This window comes from Heloderma suspectum, chromosome 12, assembly GCF_057233095.1.
Source record: "Heloderma suspectum isolate Gila_16-S chromosome 12, 16-S_ref, whole genome shotgun sequence".
In the NCBI taxonomy this organism is placed as follows: Eukaryota; Metazoa; Chordata; class Lepidosauria; order Squamata; family Helodermatidae; genus Heloderma; species Heloderma suspectum.
Genome location: NC_139469.1, coordinates 21,347,789 through 21,368,010, shown reverse-complemented (window position 1 = coordinate 21,368,010; position 20,222 = coordinate 21,347,789). Strand labels below are relative to the sequence as shown.

At 47.1% G+C, this 20,222-nt stretch overlaps 2 protein-coding genes across 6 annotated transcripts in view; one reads left to right on the top strand and one right to left on the bottom strand.

The window, feature by feature from the left end:
* The window catches only part of TELO2 (telomere maintenance 2), a 42,603-nt gene extending 39,327 nt beyond the window's left edge, over window positions 1-3,276 (top strand). For 4 of the 5 annotated variants that reach the window (XM_084818717.1, XM_084818718.1, XM_084818719.1 and 1 more), the window contains one exon: window positions 1,838-3,276. In XM_084818717.1, the coding sequence (XP_084674843.1) occupies window positions 1,838-1,941 (104 nt within the window). In that variant the 3' untranslated portion in view covers window positions 1,942-3,276. The remainder of the gene's footprint in view (window positions 1-1,837) is intronic. The other variant, XR_014785570.1, reaches the window with a different exon arrangement.
* The window catches only part of IFT140 (intraflagellar transport 140), a 148,756-nt gene continuing 131,764 nt past the window's right edge, over window positions 3,231-20,222 (bottom strand). Inside the window, exons 20-30 of the mRNA XM_084818716.1 lie at window positions 18,992-19,182; window positions 15,495-15,590; window positions 10,800-10,932; window positions 10,556-10,699; window positions 8,706-8,834; window positions 8,329-8,511; window positions 7,840-8,046; window positions 7,348-7,560; window positions 7,100-7,266; window positions 5,615-5,756; window positions 3,231-3,742 (exon numbers count right to left, since the gene is read on the bottom strand). Of these exons, the coding sequence (XP_084674842.1) occupies window positions 3,539-3,742; window positions 5,615-5,756; window positions 7,100-7,266; window positions 7,348-7,560; window positions 7,840-8,046; window positions 8,329-8,511; window positions 8,706-8,834; window positions 10,556-10,699; window positions 10,800-10,932; window positions 15,495-15,590; window positions 18,992-19,182 (1,809 nt within the window). The 3' untranslated portion in view covers window positions 3,231-3,538. The remainder of the gene's footprint in view (window positions 3,743-5,614; window positions 5,757-7,099; window positions 7,267-7,347; window positions 7,561-7,839; window positions 8,047-8,328; window positions 8,512-8,705; window positions 8,835-10,555; window positions 10,700-10,799; window positions 10,933-15,494; window positions 15,591-18,991; window positions 19,183-20,222) is intronic.

Here is a 20,222-nt window from a genome sequence, read left to right as displayed (position 1 = left end):
AACTGGGCATGTTTAGCCTTGAGAAGAGAAGACTGAGGGGAGATAGGATAGTGCTCTTCAAGTACTTGAAAGGCTGTCACAGAGAGGAAGGCCAGGATCTCTTCTTGATCATCCCAGAGTGCAGGACATGGAATAATGGGCTCAAGTTACAGGAAGCCAGATTCCGGCTGAACATCAGGAAAAACATCCTGACTGCTAGAGCAATACGACAATGGAACCAATTCCCTAGGGAGGCGGTGGGCTCTCCCACACTGGAGGCGTTCAAGACGAGGCTGGACAGCCATCTGTCAGGGATGCTCTGACTCGGATTCCTGCATTGAGCAGGGGGTTGGACTCGATGGCCTTGTAGGCCCCTTCCTACCCTACTATTCTGTGATTCTGTGACCTGCAACCTTGTCGACTGGAACCTTTGAAAATAAAGTTGGTTCCTCAGGTCAAGTTGCCATGTGGGCAACATATTCTCTCTTTTATGATACAGTATGTGCACATGGAAAGGAGAAGCGGGAGACAATCCCATTGACTTAGGCAGTTCTGTTGCACAGATGTTTGGGCTTTTATTTCTTCTGATGGGCTATCCGCCCGTTTCCTTAGCTGTCTGTCCGCAACACTCTTGGGGTTTTTTTTTGTGTCTTTTTCCCACTGGGGCAGCTGCTGATGTTAATCATTGTGGCCTGCAGGTTTTCCTCTGCGTATGGAATGGGATACAGTTCTGAAACTCTCCTGTCGTTTTATAAATGGAGCAAGGCTATCTGAGTGAGTCATGTAGCCAGGCTGACCTAGTGCTGGGCTTCGAGCACTTTGCTTGTGCGCACAGGATATCCTCCGACAGACTCACCGCTCCTTCGGACTCCCCCTGCTCTGACATCCTGATTTCCACTTGGCAAGGCTGTGAGGAATCAGGTTGCCAGCCTGTCCCCACCCCCACTGCCCTGGCACGGCTCCAGTTAACAGCTGTCTGGCAAGCCAAAATTCAGCAGGGTGAGACTTACTCCGTCATGGCACCTCACCTTGGGGGAAAGGCTTCACCTGGAGGATTTGTCTTTCCTTACTACACAGCTGTTTAAGGTGCAGAAACCGTGCCAGAACTGTGCCGGCAAGCTGTTCGTGTGCCAGTGATGTGCTGCAGAACACAGCGATTAGCTGTCTAAAGGGAGAAGTGAAGGAGTGACTGCACATCTGCTGTCATAACTGGCCAAGCAATAGCGAACTTGTGAAAAGCTGCTTTTAGGCTCTTGTTGCTGACGTATTTTGCAATCGGAAGGGTACCTCTCCTGGGGGGTAGAGGGGGAGATGTTGCCCTCACACAAAAGCAAGTGCATCTCTGCAATGGCCTCTCATGTTAGCTTTGTGGAGAGTTGTGGAATTCACCACTTTGTAGTAAATTGTATGCAAAACTTTTTAAAAATTTGTTGGGTCAGGTGGAATTTGTCATTTAAAACCATCCTATCCTGTACCTGGGGGTTAAACAGAATCCGAAATCCTAAGCCTAAAAATGAGCAGCTTCTGGTGGCCCCTCAGTCATTTAGTGTTAAAAAACCTTCCAGTCTTTACTCGGTCCTGGGGTTAGAGAAAACAGGGGGCTGCTGCAGTTTATTGTGCCTGCTCCTAGTGCTGAGATGTTTTGGTTACACTGGAATTACACTATGTAAAAGAAATGTTGCTAAATAAAGTTTGGTCTAAAATCAAGCAAGTTGGATTTTTGGAGAGCCGGGAGGGGATAACTTCCTTTTATTGTTCCTTCAGTGAAGCACACTGGACAGTTCATCTAATGCTTTACAGGAATTTCCTCGTGCCATTTTTTTCTCCCCTCTTGTCTGTCTCTTCCTATTTTCTGCAGATGTTGCAGAGAAGGACCCAGATGGTGACTGTAGAAGTTTGGCACTGCAGAATCTGCTACTGATGGAAAACCTGAAAAAAAAACTTGAAACAGCGCCTTTCTAGCGAAGGAAGGCTTGACAGCAGAGATGCTCTTTGGCTGCCCTCTGGCCAGCTAGTGGTTCTGCTTGGAGGAAAGGAAAGTAGGAAGGACGGTACTAAGCTACAAGCCAGCGTGACATCTGGATTGGTAGCAGAGGGCAACTGAGTATGCAGTTGCTTTATAGACAGGAAAACGTGCTAGTGCACGCACAGCTCTGCATCCATCATGTTCTGTCCTGGCTATTAATGGTCTTGGCAGACGTGTAAAAGTATGGGACAGAGTCTTATAATGCTTGTTATCTTCAGAAAAAACAACAACCAAGAATGAGGTGGATTTGCCCAGTGTCCCTGGCCCATCCTAATACTTGCTCTTGGGTAGTTCTCTTGAGTATTTTGGCTTGGTGAAGCTAGGACTGATGCTGTAAATGACCTAGTGCTTTGATAAAAAATACAGTTCACCTACAGGGTAAGATAGCTTTCATCCCCAACCTTTTCCCACTCTATTTTAGCTTTTAGTTGAGGAAATACGTTCAGTTAGGAGAGCCATGCAATATCTGGGACTGAAACAGCATTGGATGTGGCAAATCCAGGGCATTCAGGAAATAGAGTTGGTTCCACCAAGGTCATGTGTGCAGAATTGTTAATAGAGGCTGGGATATGACAGCCATGGGTTGAAAGTTTAGTTCTAGGCCAGTTCGTAACGGCTGTGTGTGGCCAATTTCATCTGAGCCAAGGATGATGGAGCATAGACTCTTTGACTGGGTTCACATGTCATGGTGACAAACTGTGGGTTAATTAATTAGCCCACGATTTGCTGCTGTGATGTGTGAACTGGCCCTTCCTGGCTTTGGGTTCCTATTGGGCAGGCATGGGTTAGCTTCTGTAGTGCTTTGCCCAGGACAGTAATGGCCAATGGGAGCATGGCAGGACTCCTTAATGAGTCTGACAAAATGGCATGAAAATACTGACAACATAGTGCATGATGTCCACACAACTGAGGACTGGTGCACAGGTCATGTGATTTGTCTGCCATGAGCAGAAGTTGTCCTTTCTCATGCTACCATTCAAGCCAAATTTCAGTGGTGTGCAAAAGTGCACACTCCATGTGCGCTGAATGAGTCAGGTGACCTATTCTCTGCAAAGTGACCAGGGGCAGAAGAAAAACGTGGATGCCACTAACACTCCATCGCACCAGTTTCGTCATACTAGATCTTCGGACTATTTGTAATGAAGCCTCCATCTCTTTGTTAATATCACCCTGGCCCGACCCATTGTGCCTCATCCTTCATGACATGAAATGACTTAAGACATTTGTGTTTCTAAAAAATTTAATAAAATATTAAAATATATCTGAATATGAAATGTTTTCTTCTGAACAATTACTACCCAAAACTACATTATCTAACTTGCTACGAGATGCACAAAGCTTCAACAGTGTGGCTTGTGCATCCAAACCATGGCAAACATTCTATAAGAAAGCCAAACAAACGATACAGATTAAAAGCTGACGCTGCATCGGCTTATTTGCCCTTAGTAAAATGAGGCTAGCCAATCTCCCAGCTTTCTTTTAGCAGTGCAGGAAAAGTAGTACCATCTGACAAAGCCAAGCTCAGACTCTTGTTTAGGAAGCCTCTGCTTCATCAGCCACTTCCTCTTCCACATCCTTGTCCTCCATGCTATTGTGGCGAACTCTCTCTGGGGCAGGGTTTCGGCTCAGAGGAATGCCCAGTCCTCTGTGAACTGCCTCAACAGTCTGTTGGTTCACATAATAATTGAGGTTCACACACGGAATTTTCTTCCGCATCTCTTCCAGGTACCGGTATGCCTAGTGAGAAGAAAGCATGCCACAGTCAAGGGCACCTCTACAGTCCCAGTTTAACAGAACGGCAAAATGGATCTAGAGATGTACATTCAGGTGGATATGGCATTGACAAGCTATTCTAAATTTAGACCATGAGACGTGACTCACTTACACTGGAATAGAGCAATCCTAATAACTTTGATCTGAGTTGTCTTTGGAAACTCCATGCTTACAGGAACCAGGCTCAACCACCTTGCTTTAGCAGACGTCATCTGTCCTTGTTACATTCAAGGGAAACTATTCTGTGAATCAAGACTGCAGCAATATCTGCCACCACGATGGACCGATAAGTGTGTTGGCCTGGCTTGCTTCCCTGGAGTCTGACCCAGGGGTCTAAAACAGGTAGGCAACCTGGTGTGCTCCACCTGATGTTGAATTCCAACTCCCATCAGCCCCAGCCAACAGGGCCAATTGTCAGGAATGATGGGAGGTTTAGTCCAACATCTAGAGGGCGAGAGATTTCCCACCCCTGGACTGAGGAGTTTCCCATTAGCTGCACAGAAGCGGAGGTGTCATGCTTCTCATTTGCTACATGGGTGCTTCCCAGGCTACACAAGCTATAGGATACATATCCCTTCCTGTTCAAACAGTCAGCATCTGCATAAAAGGGGTGGGAGCCAAGATACTTTGTCATTTAAAATACTACTGAGAGTTCATCTTCTCTGATTCTTAGGCGGTGTTCGGATAATCGTGTAGGAAGAAGCTGCTGTTGTGGCTTTTTCCCATGCCCCCGCAGGTGCCACGCATGTGACCGCTATGTGCATAATGCCCTGTGATGCAGAGCAGGGTGGCGTGTCGTTTGAACCCGGTGTGTGGCCCGGTGGAGGTGGCTTCATACTGCAAGTCGTGGGTGCAAAGCCACCCCCACCACGTGCCAGGTTCGGACGTCATGGCAACCTGTGTTGCATTGTGGGGAATGATGCAGAGGGCGGGGGCGATGGCTTCTTCCCCTGTGTGATCACCCGACTCCAGTGTTCCTGAAAAAAAGGCTAAAAGGTTGACTTTAAAAGAACAGGCTACTGGTAGTTGGCATAGGCCTATTGGCAATACTATTGGGCAAAGCTTCTATTAGTATTGCTAATTGTCTTGTGCCATCCAGCTGCAGATCAGCTTTGCTGTGAGACTATCTTTTAATGCAGTCCCTTCTTTGCTTGAACTTCGGATGACTGGAGAGCACCTGGCTGTTCCAGAACAGCAGTTCCTCTTTGCCCAGGGCCTGTACTTCTGTCTTCCCTATTTTACACTGGGCCATTTTGACACTTCCTGCTCCAAGCAAGTGAATCATCTCCAGATGGCTCATGATGATTTCCTCTGCTTTCCTCCCCCCACAACCCACCAGGTGGTGGTAAGAGGTACCAGGATACAGCAGAGAAATATTCCCTGATCAAAGTGTTTACAAAACATCTTGGGAGCTACCACCCCTAACTCCTGACATCCAGCTATATAAACCTATTTAGGACCATCATTACATCACAAGTGGGTTATTTTTCACTTGTGTTTCCAAGAGCTGACTTACAGAAAAGCCCCTTCTGATCCCAAGAGGGAGATCTGTATGTTGGCATATTCCCCACCCCCACATGGAGAGAACTCGTACATCAGGGACAGGGCTTGTCCCTGACATGCTAGTTCTCTATGTGTAGGGTTTGGGGGGTTTTTACGAGTGGAAGCAATCAGTGCTGTGATCCCCTTGTTCACATATACGAATATCTGTGGTGGCACAATCTCACAAGGCAGTACTACATGCACTGCTGAAAGTATGGAGTGGCTCTGAGACTATGTTCTTGGCACGGAGGTTGGTCTTTCATCATGAGCGCTGAATGAGCCAACGTCACTCACCATCTGGAATTCTTGCACCTTCAGGTGATGCTCCACCAGGAAGCCCAGGACATCCCCCAGGCGGATGGCACCGTCGAGCTCTGGCTCACCTAGCAGCAGCTCACACTGCCTCGCTGCCTCCTTGGGGTCCTCTGGGCAAAGTCTAGGAAGGGGAAATATACCAGACACCAATAGTTGTGGGACAAAAGCTTTTTCGGTGATCTCATTCACCTCTTAGTGGAAAAACTGTTTAAGGCCTTAACGTGAGTATGGATGCATGATTGCTCCAAGCATTTCCCTAGCAGATGGCTTAGCTGTTGAGGTAAGCTGCTCCATTGCGTAGCAATATTTAACTGTGAGCAGCTTGCAGACATGCATGATTTCAGCAATGAGCAGCTTGTGGAAGCATGCACACGGCAATTCCAACACACGTATAGCCTTCTCCCCAGGACTGGGATCAGCGGGGAGCCTGGTTTTCCAACTGGAGCAGAAGGTGGCCTTCCAATGGGGTGTACAACACTTTCCATTCAGAAAATGATAATCACTTTGCCAGATAATCACTTTGATAATCAGTTGCTTTGATTATCACTTTCCAGCCAGAAAGCGCAGCACTTTCCACAGGTGGCTTTCCAATCAGGTGCACAGCACTGATGGTTGGTCATTGCGTCAGTCATGAAGCAGCTTCCCCCTTCTCAAAGCAGGGCTGTGCGCCACTCTGATTGGCTGGCCATTATGTAAGTCACAAAACCTCACCTACTCCTCAGAGCAGATTGTAAATGGTAAGAAAAAGCCCCGCACATTCAGTACCAAACAAAGCGCGGATTGGACAGCCTTGCAGGTGCTTGGAAAGCGAAACAGTCGCAGGGGTAGGAGCAGCCATCGGCTTTGGATCTAGGGCCAGGCAGATGCGTCACTCAAGGAGCTAAGGACACAGAATTTGCCACGCAGCACCCGCTGTCACCATCCCTCTTGTTTGTACTCCAGTGACCTTCAGATGGGTGGCCAGGTTAGCCTGTTTCAGCAAAGACATCAAAAGCTCCTGTAGCATCTTAAAGACATTTATAATAGCATAAGCTTTCATGGAATAGATCCACATCAGCAGATCCACCTCCGAAGTAGATTCTAGTCCACAAGATTATGCCATAATACATATGTTAGTCTTTAAGGGACTACAAGAATGTTTTGTTGTTTCTATGTATGTATGTGCACTTGCCTGAATGTATCTCAGCTATATTCTATATTGAGCTCTCGGCTATGTTCTATACTGTACCACACCTGCGAAGAATATGAATGGTTCCGACTGTGACTTAACCCCAAAGGTGTAATACTGACTGTGTTGCCAAGTCTGGGCTATGGTGAAGTAACAGTGCTTCTCGTGAGTGAGCAAACTGCCATCCACAACCACTTTCCAAGAGATCCCCCTGAACCACAGGAGTCCAGGATGCTTCTGACAAGGCAGACGTGACACCCTCTGAATACACGGAGGTCCTCGCTACGTCTGCTCACCTTCGGGCCTGAATAAATCTCTTCACCAGCGCCATCTTGCGGTGTAAGAGCGCGAGCTTGCTCTCTTGCTCCACCGGACTCCGCGTCTTTGCCTTTGACAGGCACTTGTATGCCTCTGTCAGGGCTCCGAGGGCCTTCTCATAGTTCTGGTACTCATCCACCTCCACCTAGAGGGAAGGGAAACGCGTTGGGTTTCTGCTCTCTCTCTCGTGCAACCAAAACTGTGTACCCGAGGAGCGCCCACGCACCTGAGCACACGCATCATAAAAACCCGCCAAGAGGTCCAGAGCCCTCCCTTTGGTGTAGAAGCTGATGATGTTCTTCATGATCTCTGGGTCCTTGCGCCAGTCCAGGGACTGGAGATAGTTGGCAGCCATGATATAAATCTCCCTCTGCCTTGAGACTCCAGCAAAGAACACGATCTTCTCCGTGTCTCCAGATTTCAGCAGTGCTCTCATGGCCTGTAAACAAAGGGGCAGGGCTGATGCTGCTGGTCACCACAAGCAAATGCAAGCAGCAGTAGCAAATCGCGCAGAAATGGGGGGAAAGATCTGCAGAATTACACACGGTCCGATCCAACACACAGGACTCTATAACTATCCAGTAAAACACATCTCCAGCCCCAAACCCTTGAGCTGAAGACAATTAGTATGCATGCAGAAACTGCTTACCTGCATTTCACCGCCTGACCTGTCCAAGCAGGCAGGACAAGGGAATCCTCCTTGCCCAGGCACACTTACTTTCAGCTTGTTTCCTGCTTGGGTGTACTTCTTGGTGGCCATGTGGTAATTGCCCTGCCGCATGCAGCAATCGGCTATCTGCTCCAGGAGCTCCCGCCGGGAGTCCTCCGAGAGCTCCTTGGAGTCCTTCGAAATGGTCATCTTCTCCGCCATCTCCTCAGTGATGGTCAGGTTCTGTGTGAGGCAGAGCTGCAGGGCATCCTGGTACTATAGCAGAGAAAGAGAGAGGGTGAGAGAGAGAGCAAGCAAGACAAGCTCTTGCAAGCCGAATGTGCTCATGGCGGTGGGGTGAGGGAGAAGGAAGGAACCAATGAAATCAGGATAGTTCAACCTGCTGAGTCTGAACAGGGTTTTGGCTAGAGCACATGCAAAGCTTTAATCCACTAGAGATTCCGAGGAGATTCTCTAAAAATAGTATCTCATTTTGGGGTCGGGAGGACAATAACTGGGGAGATCGTCATTTGCTGAAATATGATGTATACAAATCACCTTTTTGGCAGCTAGCAAAAGTTCAACAGCCTTCTCGTACTGGGCATGCTCAGTGAAGAAGTCTGAGCAACGAGCCAGCAAGGCTGGGTCAGACTTCTCATCCAAATCCTCAGCAATGAGCTGCAGGGCTGCAAACTGCTGGGTGGCAAAGGCCAGCTCCAGAGCTTTGGACAAGTGTCCTGCCTGTAAAAGAAAAGAGGCTTTAGCTGCCACATGTGGCCACTGTGGTACAGAAGCCTGCCCATCAGCCACCAGGAAAGAAGGATGCCTCCCTGTGTGGAGTAGAATTTCGACCCTTTGCCTTCCCTGGGGAAGTCCTCCTTTAGTATGACCTGCCCCTGCTGAAATCTCCGTTCCACAGGGGGACAAGCGCTCACCTTGTGGTACAGCATCACCGCCCTGTCCATTTGTTCGCCCTTCCCTTCATAATAGCGTGCTGCTTCAATCATGTCTTCTGGCGAACTGAGAAGAGCCAGGTTCATCAGCTGGTCATCCAGATTGTTCTCCTATTCCAAGAATTAAGAAGCACCTTTACATAAAGGTTAGTTGCAGCTGCTTTCTACAGCCTCCCTACCCTGAGCTCTTGCTTAAAATGCTCACAGTTACAGGTGACAAGAGCAGAGGAAAACAAAAAATCAAAACATCTCATAGATACCCTTGTCTTTTAAAATGCAGAATGAAATTGCTTGCTGGCTGTCTTAATTTCCACATATTTAGAGTTCCAAAGAGCTCACTCTTGTTACAGAATAGTCTTAGACTGCTTTCAAAAGGCTATGCAAATGCTTAAACTTTTAAAAATGGTGGTTAGGTTTTTAACAATAAATTACTTCCTTCATAAAAAAAGTTGTAATACCATCTTATTATTGCAGTTGGCTCTTGATATATCCCTTGGTAGCCCTAATACACTCTTGAAGTGGTGGGTAGAACCATGAAACAGGCAAGAATGCTTGGGATAGAATCCATTGTCCTTGTTAAATAGTCTTGGGCACTATTTAACAACTATTTAACTGTGGACAGGCAGTTAAGAAATGTTAAATATCACTTATTTATTCCACTCATATCCTCCCTTTCTCCTGTGGAACTCAAGAGGACATACGCTTGGGCTCCCAGGAGATCTCCCATCCAGGCACTGACCAGACCCAGGCCTACTTAGCTTCAGCAAGGGGGCTGCATCATGTACCATCAAACCATACCTGAGAAAAAACAGCAATAATGACAACAATGCCATCAGCACTGGCTTGTAAAGACCGTCTGTTTTGGGGGGGAACCAAAGAACACTTCACCCCGTTGGTTGCAAGGGGCATGGTCGTCTGCCTCCATTGCCAGGAAATCACCTTTGCCCAACTCACAAACTATAAACTGTGGTTGCTGGAGAAATGGCGATTATCCTGCCTGCTAGGACTACCAATCTAGAATAATAAAAGAAGATGTGAGCCTGTCTGTCAGCACCATGGTACTGAGACCATGAAACCTAGATGCTTGAAACCTGGCATGGATACTAAGGGTACCCTAGAGGTGTGCATCTGAAAGTTATTTTTTTTATACACATTAATTCTAATTAATGTAAATTTGTCTGTGTTTGACGCTTACAGTAGCATCTTCAGTCAATACCAGTGAATAGCTTTGCAGTCAATATAGTTTGAAGCCGGGGGGGGGGGGTGTTTTGGAGCCGGAGGGACAGAGTTATATGGCTGCCCCCGGCGGCTGTGGGCAGCCCCCCCCCCAGAGGAATGGAGTGGGCAGGCCCCTCTCTGAGGGAGCTACAGGGGTGCACCACGGCAGGGCCACACCTAGGGGTGCCAACAGGAATGGCTTCACTCAGGCAGGGCAGGCATAATGCGTCCAAGTCAGACAGCTGTGTAACTTTGCTTGAAGGCTTCACTGTATCACATTAAGGGCTATTCCAACCCGTGTGAAGACAGGTCCATTCGCTACTACTTCAGTGAAAGGAGTGTGTAGACAACCTCTCCCTTCCAGGAGTTCTGGCCAGATCCACAGACTGAACAAGCTGAAAAGTATCCATAGCAACAGGACAATAACCAGTGAGGATCTGCATCTGCTCTTCAGAATCTTTGGGTTTTTCTTCTCTTATGGACCCATTTTCTCCATTATTATGGCATCTTGCAAGTCAGTTCTCTGAGGTTTGCGTGTAGCGTCATGTGGAAAATCTCTACGCTATTAAAGCATGCAGCTAAGTGATGTGATCGTGTGCGAATGTCGCCTGTACCTTGCACAGCCGAATAGCATTGTTAAACGCTTGGGCTCTGGTGTAGAAGTGCACAGCCTGCTTGATGTCATCGTGGCTCTCATACTGACGGGCAACGTGATATGAAGCTGCCCAGTTACCCGTCGCATTGGCTATTTCAGCTGCCTGAAATGGAAGGAGAGAGAAACAAACAATTATATTTTTCCTGGAATACACCATACAAGGGCTGCCTCTGCTAGGGAAACTTGGGAGGAAGCACACTTACCTTCTGGATGTTACCCAGGAAGCAGTGGATACGGACCATGGAAAAGTAATCCTGAGCCAATTCATAATATCTGAAAGCTGCTTCCATGTCTGCCTGACCTTCTAGGTACTGGGCCCACCACTTCCACAAGCTCCTGGAAAATGAAAAAGATAATAACAGAGGGGGCTTCTCAATCAATTATATTTCAATAGGTTGTGCTAATAAAAATCCCCAAGGCATTAACTAAATTTTGTTAAAAATCCACGATATGCACCAAGATATAACATTTGAAAGAAAAATATTAAACTATCTATCTATATCTATATCAGCAGTCACAGATAATTATGCTGCAGAAAACAAGCAGAACCATTGAACAGAAGTTTAACTTAAATACCTTTGGAAGCTTGCTGAAATAAACCCACCTTTGCCAGGTGTCATAATACTTCACTAAGGAAGAAGCAGAGTACTGAAAAGGGACTTTTAAAATCTCAGGTGCCACTGTTGAGAAAGCCCTGCCCTGAATAACTAACAACCTTATTTTAACCCTTGGGGGAACATGAAGCAGAGCTCCCAATGAAGATCTTAATGAATGAGTAGATTTGTTTGGGAGAAGGCGGTCCTTGATGTATCCTGGGCCTAGACCAGCCTTTCCCAACCTGGTGCCCTCTGGATGTTTTGGACCATCTCCAGTCAGTATGGCCAATGGTCAGGAATGCTGACCAAAACATCTGGAAGGCACCCAGTTGGGGAAGATTGCCCTAGAAATGGGGTGGACAATTTGTGGCCTTCCAGATGTGTTTTGGCCTACAAATTCCATGATCCCTTGCCATTGGCATGGCTAGGGCTCATGAAAGTTGTAGGCCAACACATCTGGAAGGCCACAATTTGCCCACCCCTGGATCAGACCATTTAGAGCTTTATTTTTATGTACTGTTAGATTTATATCCCACCCTGTTTTCCTCTTGCAAGAAACCCAAGGTGGCTTACATGGTCCTCCTCCTTTATTTTATCCTTACAATAATCCTGTGAGGTAGGTTAGGCTCACAATAAGTGAGTGGCCCAAAGCCACCCAGTGAGCTTCATGGCTGAGTGGGGACTAGAGCCCAGATCTCCCAAGTCCAACACTCTAACCACTACACTACACTGGCCCTTTAAAGGTCTACGGCTGCAATCCTACATTTACCTTGGAGTACGTCCCACTGAATTAAATGGGGTGTACTTCTGCGTTTACATTCCAATTCCAAAGAAGGGCAACGCCAAAGAGTGTTCAAACTACCGCACAATTGCGCTCATTTCACATGCCAGCAAGGTGATGCTCAAAATCATACAAGCTAGGCTTCAGCAGTATGCGAACCGAGAACTACCGGAAGTACAAGCTGGGTTTCGAAGAGGCAGAGGAACTAGAGATCAAATCGCCAACGTTTGCTGGATCATGGAGAAAGCAAGAGAATTCCAGAAAAACGTCTATTTCTGCTTCACTGACTACGCTAAAGCCTTTGATTGTGTGGATCACAACAAACTGTGGCAAATTCTTAAAGTGATGGGAGTACCAGACCACCTTACCTGTCTCCTGAGAAACCTGTACGAGGGTCAAGAAGCAACAGTAAGAACCAGACATGGAACAACCAATTGGTTCAAAATTGGGAAAGGAGTACGACAAGGCTGCATATTGTCACCCTGCTTATTTAACTTATATGCATAGTACATCATGAGAAACGCCGGGTTGGATGAATCACAGGTCGGAATTAAGATTGCCGGGAGAATTATCAACAACCTCCGATATGCAGACGATACCACCCTAATGGCAGAAAGCGAAGAGGATCTCAAGAGCCTCTTGTTGAGGGTGAAAGAGGAGAGTGCAAAAGCTGGTTTGAAACTCAACATTAAGAAAACTAAGATCATGGCATCTGGCCCTATCACTTCCTGGCATACAGAAGGGGAAGAAATGGAAGCAGTGACAGATTTTACTTTCTTGGGCTCCAAGATGACCGCAGACGGTGACTGTAGCCGTGAAATTAAAAGACGCTTGCTCCTTGGGAGGAAAGCTATGGCCAACCTAGACAGCATAGTAAGAAGCAGAGACATCACCTTGCCGACAAAGGTCCGTCTAATCAAAGCTATGGTTTTCCCAGTAGTAATGTATGGCTGTGAGAGCTGGACTATAAGGAAGGCTGAGTGCCGAAGAACTGATGCTTTCGAACTGTGGTGCTGGAGAAGACGCTTACGAGTCCCCTGGACTGCAAGGAGGTCAAATCAGTCCATCCTAAAGGAAATCAACCCTGAGTGCTCATTGGAAGGACAGATACTGAAGCTGAAGCTCAAATATTTTGGCCACCTAATGCGAAGAGAAAACTCTCTGGAGAAGACCCTGATGCTGGGAAAGACTGAAGGCAAAAGGAGAAGGGGACGGCAGAGGATGAGATGGCTAGATAGCATCACCGATGCAATGAATATGGACTTCAGCACACTCCGGGAGAGAGCGGAGGACAGGAAGGCCTGGCGTGCTGTGGTCCATGGGGTCACGAAGAGTCGGACACGACTGAACAACAACTTCTGCGCAGATGTGCATAGTGACTGCATTGTCAATCACCCCTTTGAACTGGAAAGCAACTGGAAGCCAGTGTTGTAAAACCACCATTATATGCTCCGTTCGTCCTCTTCCAATCAGCATCCTTCCAGCTGCATTCTGGACCAGCTGTAGTTTCAGAGCACTTTTCAAAGGCAGCCTTACATAAAACACATTCGAGTAATCTAACCCAGATACCAGTAGTGCATGGATTACTATGGCTAGGTCATTCCTATCCAGGAAAGGTTGCAGCTGGTAAACCAGCTGGGCAAAAGGACTTTTGGCCACTGCCACCACCTGAACATCCAGGACCAGTGGTGGGTCCAAGAGCACACCCATGCTATGAACCTGCGTCTGAAAGGGAAATGATTCCCCTTCCAACACAGGTGGCACTCCTCCTCCAGGTTCAGACAGAATCCCACCCAATAGTACTTCCATCTTGTCTGGTGATGTGTCAGCTTGTTTTCTCTCATCTGGTCTGTCACTGACTTCAGACACCGGCTCAGGAGCCGTTGCCTCTCCAGGATGATGATGAAAAAGAGAGGCAGAGTTGGGTGCCATCTGCATACTGATGATGCTGCAACCCAAATCTTCATTTGGGGCTGTCTATAGCACTGTTTCCTTCTTCCATTTCATGCCCTTTCATTTTCACTTAGAGATTTCCAGTATTTTACCATTTTCCCCATAGTCCATACAATTGTGAACCTAAACATATTGACTCAATTCAGAGAATCGTGAGGGGTGAGCTACCTCTGTTTGGATGTTTAGGATTGGGGTTCGAACAAGCAGTCCCAATACAAACCAGGACACTTAATGCCTGCTGATACTGATGGACTATTTTATGTAATAGGTTTTGAGATGTTAACTACCCACCATCTTGGATGTAGGCTCAGTGGCTAAGGAATCTGTCAGTTTGTCCGGAAGACGAGTTCTGAAACTGAGATCTATCTACAGCTAAAGGGAGGAAAGTTTCAGAGAAGAGGGGTCTATAGGGAGGGGCCTACAGGAGACATTTCAGAGACTGAAATGAGACATTTCAGAGACTGCTTGACATCCTGCTACTTCTTTTACTTAACATTTATTTCATGTCTTTGATGGGTTAGATGCTGTACACAACACAGCTAGAGCAACTAGCTCTGCAACAGCGCAGGAAGGCCAGGGCCCCTGCACAGAGGGTGGACACCTAGACTGGATGGTCAAGGCTGGGTGGAGACGTCAATGCCTGATAATGAGGCATGGGGATGCTTCGTATGAGATGAAGCTGCTCTAGCACTCCATCCAAATATGGCTAGCAGAACTAGCCATATTTAGTTCTGCTAGCTAAAGGGACTAGAGAGGGGGCCTTCTCTGTGGTGGCCCCCACTCTGTGGAACTCCCTCCCTAGGGAACCCCGCCATGCCCCCTCTTTAATGAGCTTCCGCCGCGCATTAAAAACGTGGTTGTTCAGGCAGGCATTTGGTATGGGTTAGGGTATTTTTAGAAATACGATGTTTTTAATGTAGAATTTTATTGTTTTAAACTGTTTTATTATACACTCTGTACATCACCCAGAGTGGCTGGGTGACCAGCCAGATGGGCGATTAATAAATTTAATAAAATAAATAAATAAATAAATAAATAAATAAACAAACTGCCAGAAGTGTGATTTATGATCAGAGTTTCTGAACCAGCAGACCTCTGGCATTCCATGTGGTATGAGAGATCAGCAGGCCACGTGGTGGTCTTGCTGTCCATGGAATCATCAGAGCATCAGAGGCCAATGCCTTCCACAAATCAAACTAATATATTTTTATCCTGCTTTTTGGACCAAAGTTGTTCCCTTGGAACTCAGGGGTGCTGTACATAAATGCATATAAGACAGAGGTTCTGCCATCAGGCTTACAAACTATAAGACAAGACACACAAAGGAAGGAGAGTGGATAGGAAGGTAGTGGAAGGAGTCAGTTTGATGATGCCAGAATGAAATGGAGAACTATGAACAGGCATTTATATCCAATCTTTCCTTGCTGGGAAGGAGATGGCACAACTACCCAGCAAGTCTTGACCATCTGGCTGACAAGGCCAGAATGACCCTGTTGTCACCACTGTGGTCACAGGGCAATTGGCAGTTGGAGCACTTTCTGGCATGGAGGGGAGAAGCAAACACTCACTTATCTTTCATCTTGTTGACGTAAGATTCCAAGGCTTGCAAATCTTCCGAAAGCATTCGAGGTACCTCAAACTTGTGTGTGTCTGACTTCTCATAGCTGCGCAGGAAAAGAGGACGTTAGAAAGAGGGGGCTAAGGGGAAACTGTGTTTTATTTCACTTTTCAGCACCTAGAAGTAACAACAGAACTTGTATTTTAGTGCATTTGTGTAGCAATCTTCATGAGACATCCCACAAAAAAGAATTCCTCATATATGCAGACACTTCAGTGGCAAAAAATCTAACTACAAAGATTGCAGCAATCAAAATAATACAAACAGCCAACAGCAAGGACATTTGTCTGCATCTCAGTACGCAACTGCAGCAAACCTTCTAAGCAAAAACGTTACAAATACATGGTGGAATGGCAGAAAGCAGGCAAAGAGATTGCTTAACTTAGTGGGCTTAGATGTGACATTAAAGGTGTCTGTAGATTGAACATGCAGGTTATAAAAAATGCATAATGAATCAGCCAGGGAGGTGATAATTAGGGGACTGCAGCAGGAGTGGAGGGTTCATTTAACCCTTCCCCTCCCTGCAGCACTGCTAAGGAAATCGCCTCCTCTGAAGCGAGTATTTGCTTTGGGGGGAAATCCCCAATTGGCACTTATCCGCTAATCGGAAATGTTCTCTCCTTCCCTGACCCACCTTCACAATGTATCATTTCCTCTGTTTAAATTCTGCAATACACCAAATATTCCTTGACTCCTAGCCTATGTACAGGGCTGGGGTAACAGTTTATTTTACTCATGAACTGCACAGGAATCTGAACCAAGGATCTCAGCTTTTATTAGAACAAAGACCAGGTTTCCAAAAAGGGATTTCAGTAAGACTTCTGACAGTGAGAGATGTTGTTAAAAATGCTTTGCTCCTATGTAGGTAGCTGTCTTACACCATTTGTCCATCCAGCCCCTGTAGTGTCGAGTTTGACTGCCAGCAGTTCTCTCTCTCTGGCAGAGGTCTTTCTCATCACCTGCTACCTGATCCTTTATGGGAGCAATCCTATCTAGATAGGCGTCCGCCTCCAATCTCGGAGGCGACCACCTATCCAAAGCAGGACAGGAGAAACATGGAGGGGATTGATCCCTCCGTGCTTCTCCTGCCCTGCTTTTTTAGCTAGACAGCCGATTGCGGCTGTCTAGCCATAGGAGGGCAGAGTGGGGAAGGAGGCTGTGGAGGTGTCATACAGGCAGTTACACTCTCCCTGCCCCAGAACGCCCCCAGCCACAGCCCTTTTCGGCCACTCCGTGTTCCTCCTGCAAGCGCGGAGGACGGGGCTGTTCCGAGCTGTCTCTGAGGCAGCGCGGAAATGGGGGGAGGAGTGCGGGCTCCGAGGTCGGTTCCCAGAAAACAACATATCCTATGGCCATCTAGCCACTGTCTAGCGGCGATAGGATTGCTTCCTTAAATGGAAGTGCAGGGGACTGAACCTGGGACCTTGAGCATGCAAAACATCTGCTCTACCACTGAGCTATGGTCCCTTCCTGGGGGCATGTGTACAGTTCCTTGTTTTCTTGGCTCTGAGTTCTCCCCCATCATCTACTGCACCTGTTTCTTCCTTTCCATCTCTTCGTACGTTTCCATAAATATGCACAACCTGTGTATTTTAAAATGTGTGCCAACAGATCTGCCCTAGTTTTGAATGTCTCTCTATAAAGCTGTTGTCTTGAACAGCAGGTTTGCGCGTGCACACAGAGAGAGAGAGAGAGAGAGAGAGAGAAAGTAGAGCATATTATAAAAAGGCACTGCTTTTCCCCACTGTTCTATCTTTCTTCATAGGCACATGAAGTAGAATTGCAGATGCAGACTAAGCTGGAATTTGGGGATGTTCTGCTATTAAAACAAGAATGAAAAGGGGGGGAAGGCCTATCTTGTTCAAGAACAGCTCTAGGGTTGAAATATGGATCTGATCCAAGCCTTCCACGTAACCTTGGCCAAATCTCTTCATTTCTCCCTAGAACGGCAGGAGGCGCAAATGAGGAACCTGAGCACCTTGCTGGATCAGACCAAGAGTCCATCTAGCCCAGATTTCTAATTAAAGTTCAGTTTTAACATTTTGGGAGGCAAAGTCTATAACATGTATGATATTTGGATATGAAAATGTGCTAAGTTTTTTTTTAAAGGAATGGTGCATTTTAAAGTTAATGTCTCCGTTTTTCCCCAGAAGAGCACTACCAGAACCTCAAGAAGCGGCTTGTTCATGACTGTATTATAAATGCTTTCTTAGGGCACAATCCTGTGGCTGCTAGACAGAAACAGGATTGGCTGGTTTCCAGGAACCAACCTTGGAGCCCGTGCTCTGAGGCCAGTTCCTAGACAACCACCTCTCCGCCCCTTCCCCCGCTGCCTCGTAGGCAGCGCAGATCGTACCTGGGCTCCAGGCTCATAAGAGCAGCGTGGAGTGGGGGCGTTCCCGGGGGTGGGGGGTGCGGATGTGCCGGTATGACACTTGCGTCGTTCGGCCTCCCCACCCCGTGCTCCAATGTCCCATGGCTAGACAGCCAAAATTGCTGTCCAGCTGCGAATGCACGGCAGCTGGAGTGTGGAGGAGAGGATGCCCTCTGCACTCCACCAGCCATGCATTGGATAGGGGTCACCTCCAAGTTTGGAGGCGACCGCCTATCCCACTAGGATTGCTCCCTTACCCTATTATTTTTTACATTTATATCCCACCTTTTGTCCAAGGAGCTCAAGGGGATGTACAGAATGGCCTTGAGCACCATTCTTTGGCAGAAAGGCAGGGTATAAAATAAATAAGGTCGCCCAGTGAGCTTTACCCAGTGAATGGGAATCTGAACAAGGGACTCCCCAGTCCTAGTCGGGAATTAACCACATTAGCATACAAGAAGCATGCCTAGTTTTTGCTGCCAAACACTGGTGAACATGGAAAAGGGAAGTAAGATTTTTCACTGTTACCATCACCAACTCTTCAGAAAGACTCACGAGCCTTGACCCTAACAATTCTTGGAATTCTTTGCAGCTTGAGCCAATTTGCAATATATTTTCCTAAAGGGATAGGAACACACTCCCATGTCTGCTCTACAATGCCAAAAAGCAGGCGGGATCGGGTTGCAATGGGCCCTAGTGCAATACGGCAAGGCAAGTCCTGAGACAGCTAAACACCCAGGATGTTACAATGGTGCAGCTCAGGGCAGGTGTACCATGCACGGCCTCGCACATGTTGTGTGTGGGTAGAGAGGGGGAGTTCAGGGGCACAGGATTGGAAGAGTGGCAGCAATATGCTTCATATTATCCGTACCAATAGAACTCCCTTACACAGGGTCAATGGCAGGATGACAAAACATGTATTAACTGGAAACGGCGGCTACCAGGTGCCAAGGCTGCCCAACAAAACCACAGGATGCTTACTCAGAACACGATGCTGGCTAGCTTGACCTGGTGAAAGAGCAATCCTTGGCAGACACCCATTGGGTTGGGTTTGGAGACCAGCTAACACTTACTAGGTGAGCGCAAGGTTGCGATCGCCCGTGGCTTCCAAGTGCTTGGCGTAATTGTAGTAGGTGGTGCGTAGGTGGACTCGGTCATGAGCCTCGGCCACCTCAACGGCTTTCTGCCACTGGTCCGAGGCCTGGTAAAACTTGTTCAAGAGGTCGTAGCGCTTGCACTGCTTATACAGCTGCTCAGCATCTTCCTGGAATGGAGATCAGATAGCTTTGCGTGAAGAGTGCTTTGTGAATAATGGCATTTTTAATGCATAGATGGAAGAAACCTTGGCTTACATAGGAAACAAAACGAAACAGGGACACAAAAGACAAATATGCAACAATAAGAAGTCAATGAGATCTGAATAAATATCAAGGAAGTGATTCAAAATACCATCTTTAAAATACCATCCTCGACAGCAGCGGAGGGAGCGAAGGAAAGCAAGGCCGCTCAGTCAGCTCTGCTGAGAAGTCAGCTCCATTATGTTTTTCTTCCCCTGCCACTGTCATTCAGTAAAAGCCATTCCATCAGACTGCAGCAGAGGGATAGAAGGAAGCACGGCCATTCCACCGACTCTGCTGAAAGGCCAGCAACTTTTGGCTCCTCTTCTCCTTGAACTGTTTCCATTCCAGCTGATCAGTAAAAGAAGTTTATAACAAAGAACTGGTGCCCAAGTTTGCTTTTTTCTGTCTCCCTGCAAGTACTGAAGATGGGGCAATCTATAAGACTGGGCTGCTTATGTAGCTTCAAAAGAAGTAATAACATGCATTTTTGAGATCATTAATTGTACAGTCTGATATTGCCTGATATGGCTCTGTAGCAAGGGTTAATGAAAACAGGAATCTGAAGAACCAATTGAGTCTCTGCTACGCAGCCCAGAATAGAAGCATTATGACTGGGACAGGATGTTTAAATAAAAATAAGGAAAGCACTAAGCAATCCGACCTCCAGGTCACTTTGTGAGGGAGGTGGTGTCCACATGGGAGGCCTGTTGCTCTAGGAAACTGCTCCAGTCCAACAGGCTGAAAAAGCTGCTGCTATCTTTGAAAAGATTTCCCAGCAGAAAGGAATCAGGGCTGGGAAATGCTGCCGCCCTAGAGCAGGCCTTGGACTTTTAACACTGCGTGAGAGCTACACAGATTTGGATGTTGGCTCACTAAGGTGGGTGGGGGTATTTAAATTATGGGACTAAGATAAAAGCAACATAGACAGGACACACCAAGTGTGCGGGGTGGGGGGGCTATGGGT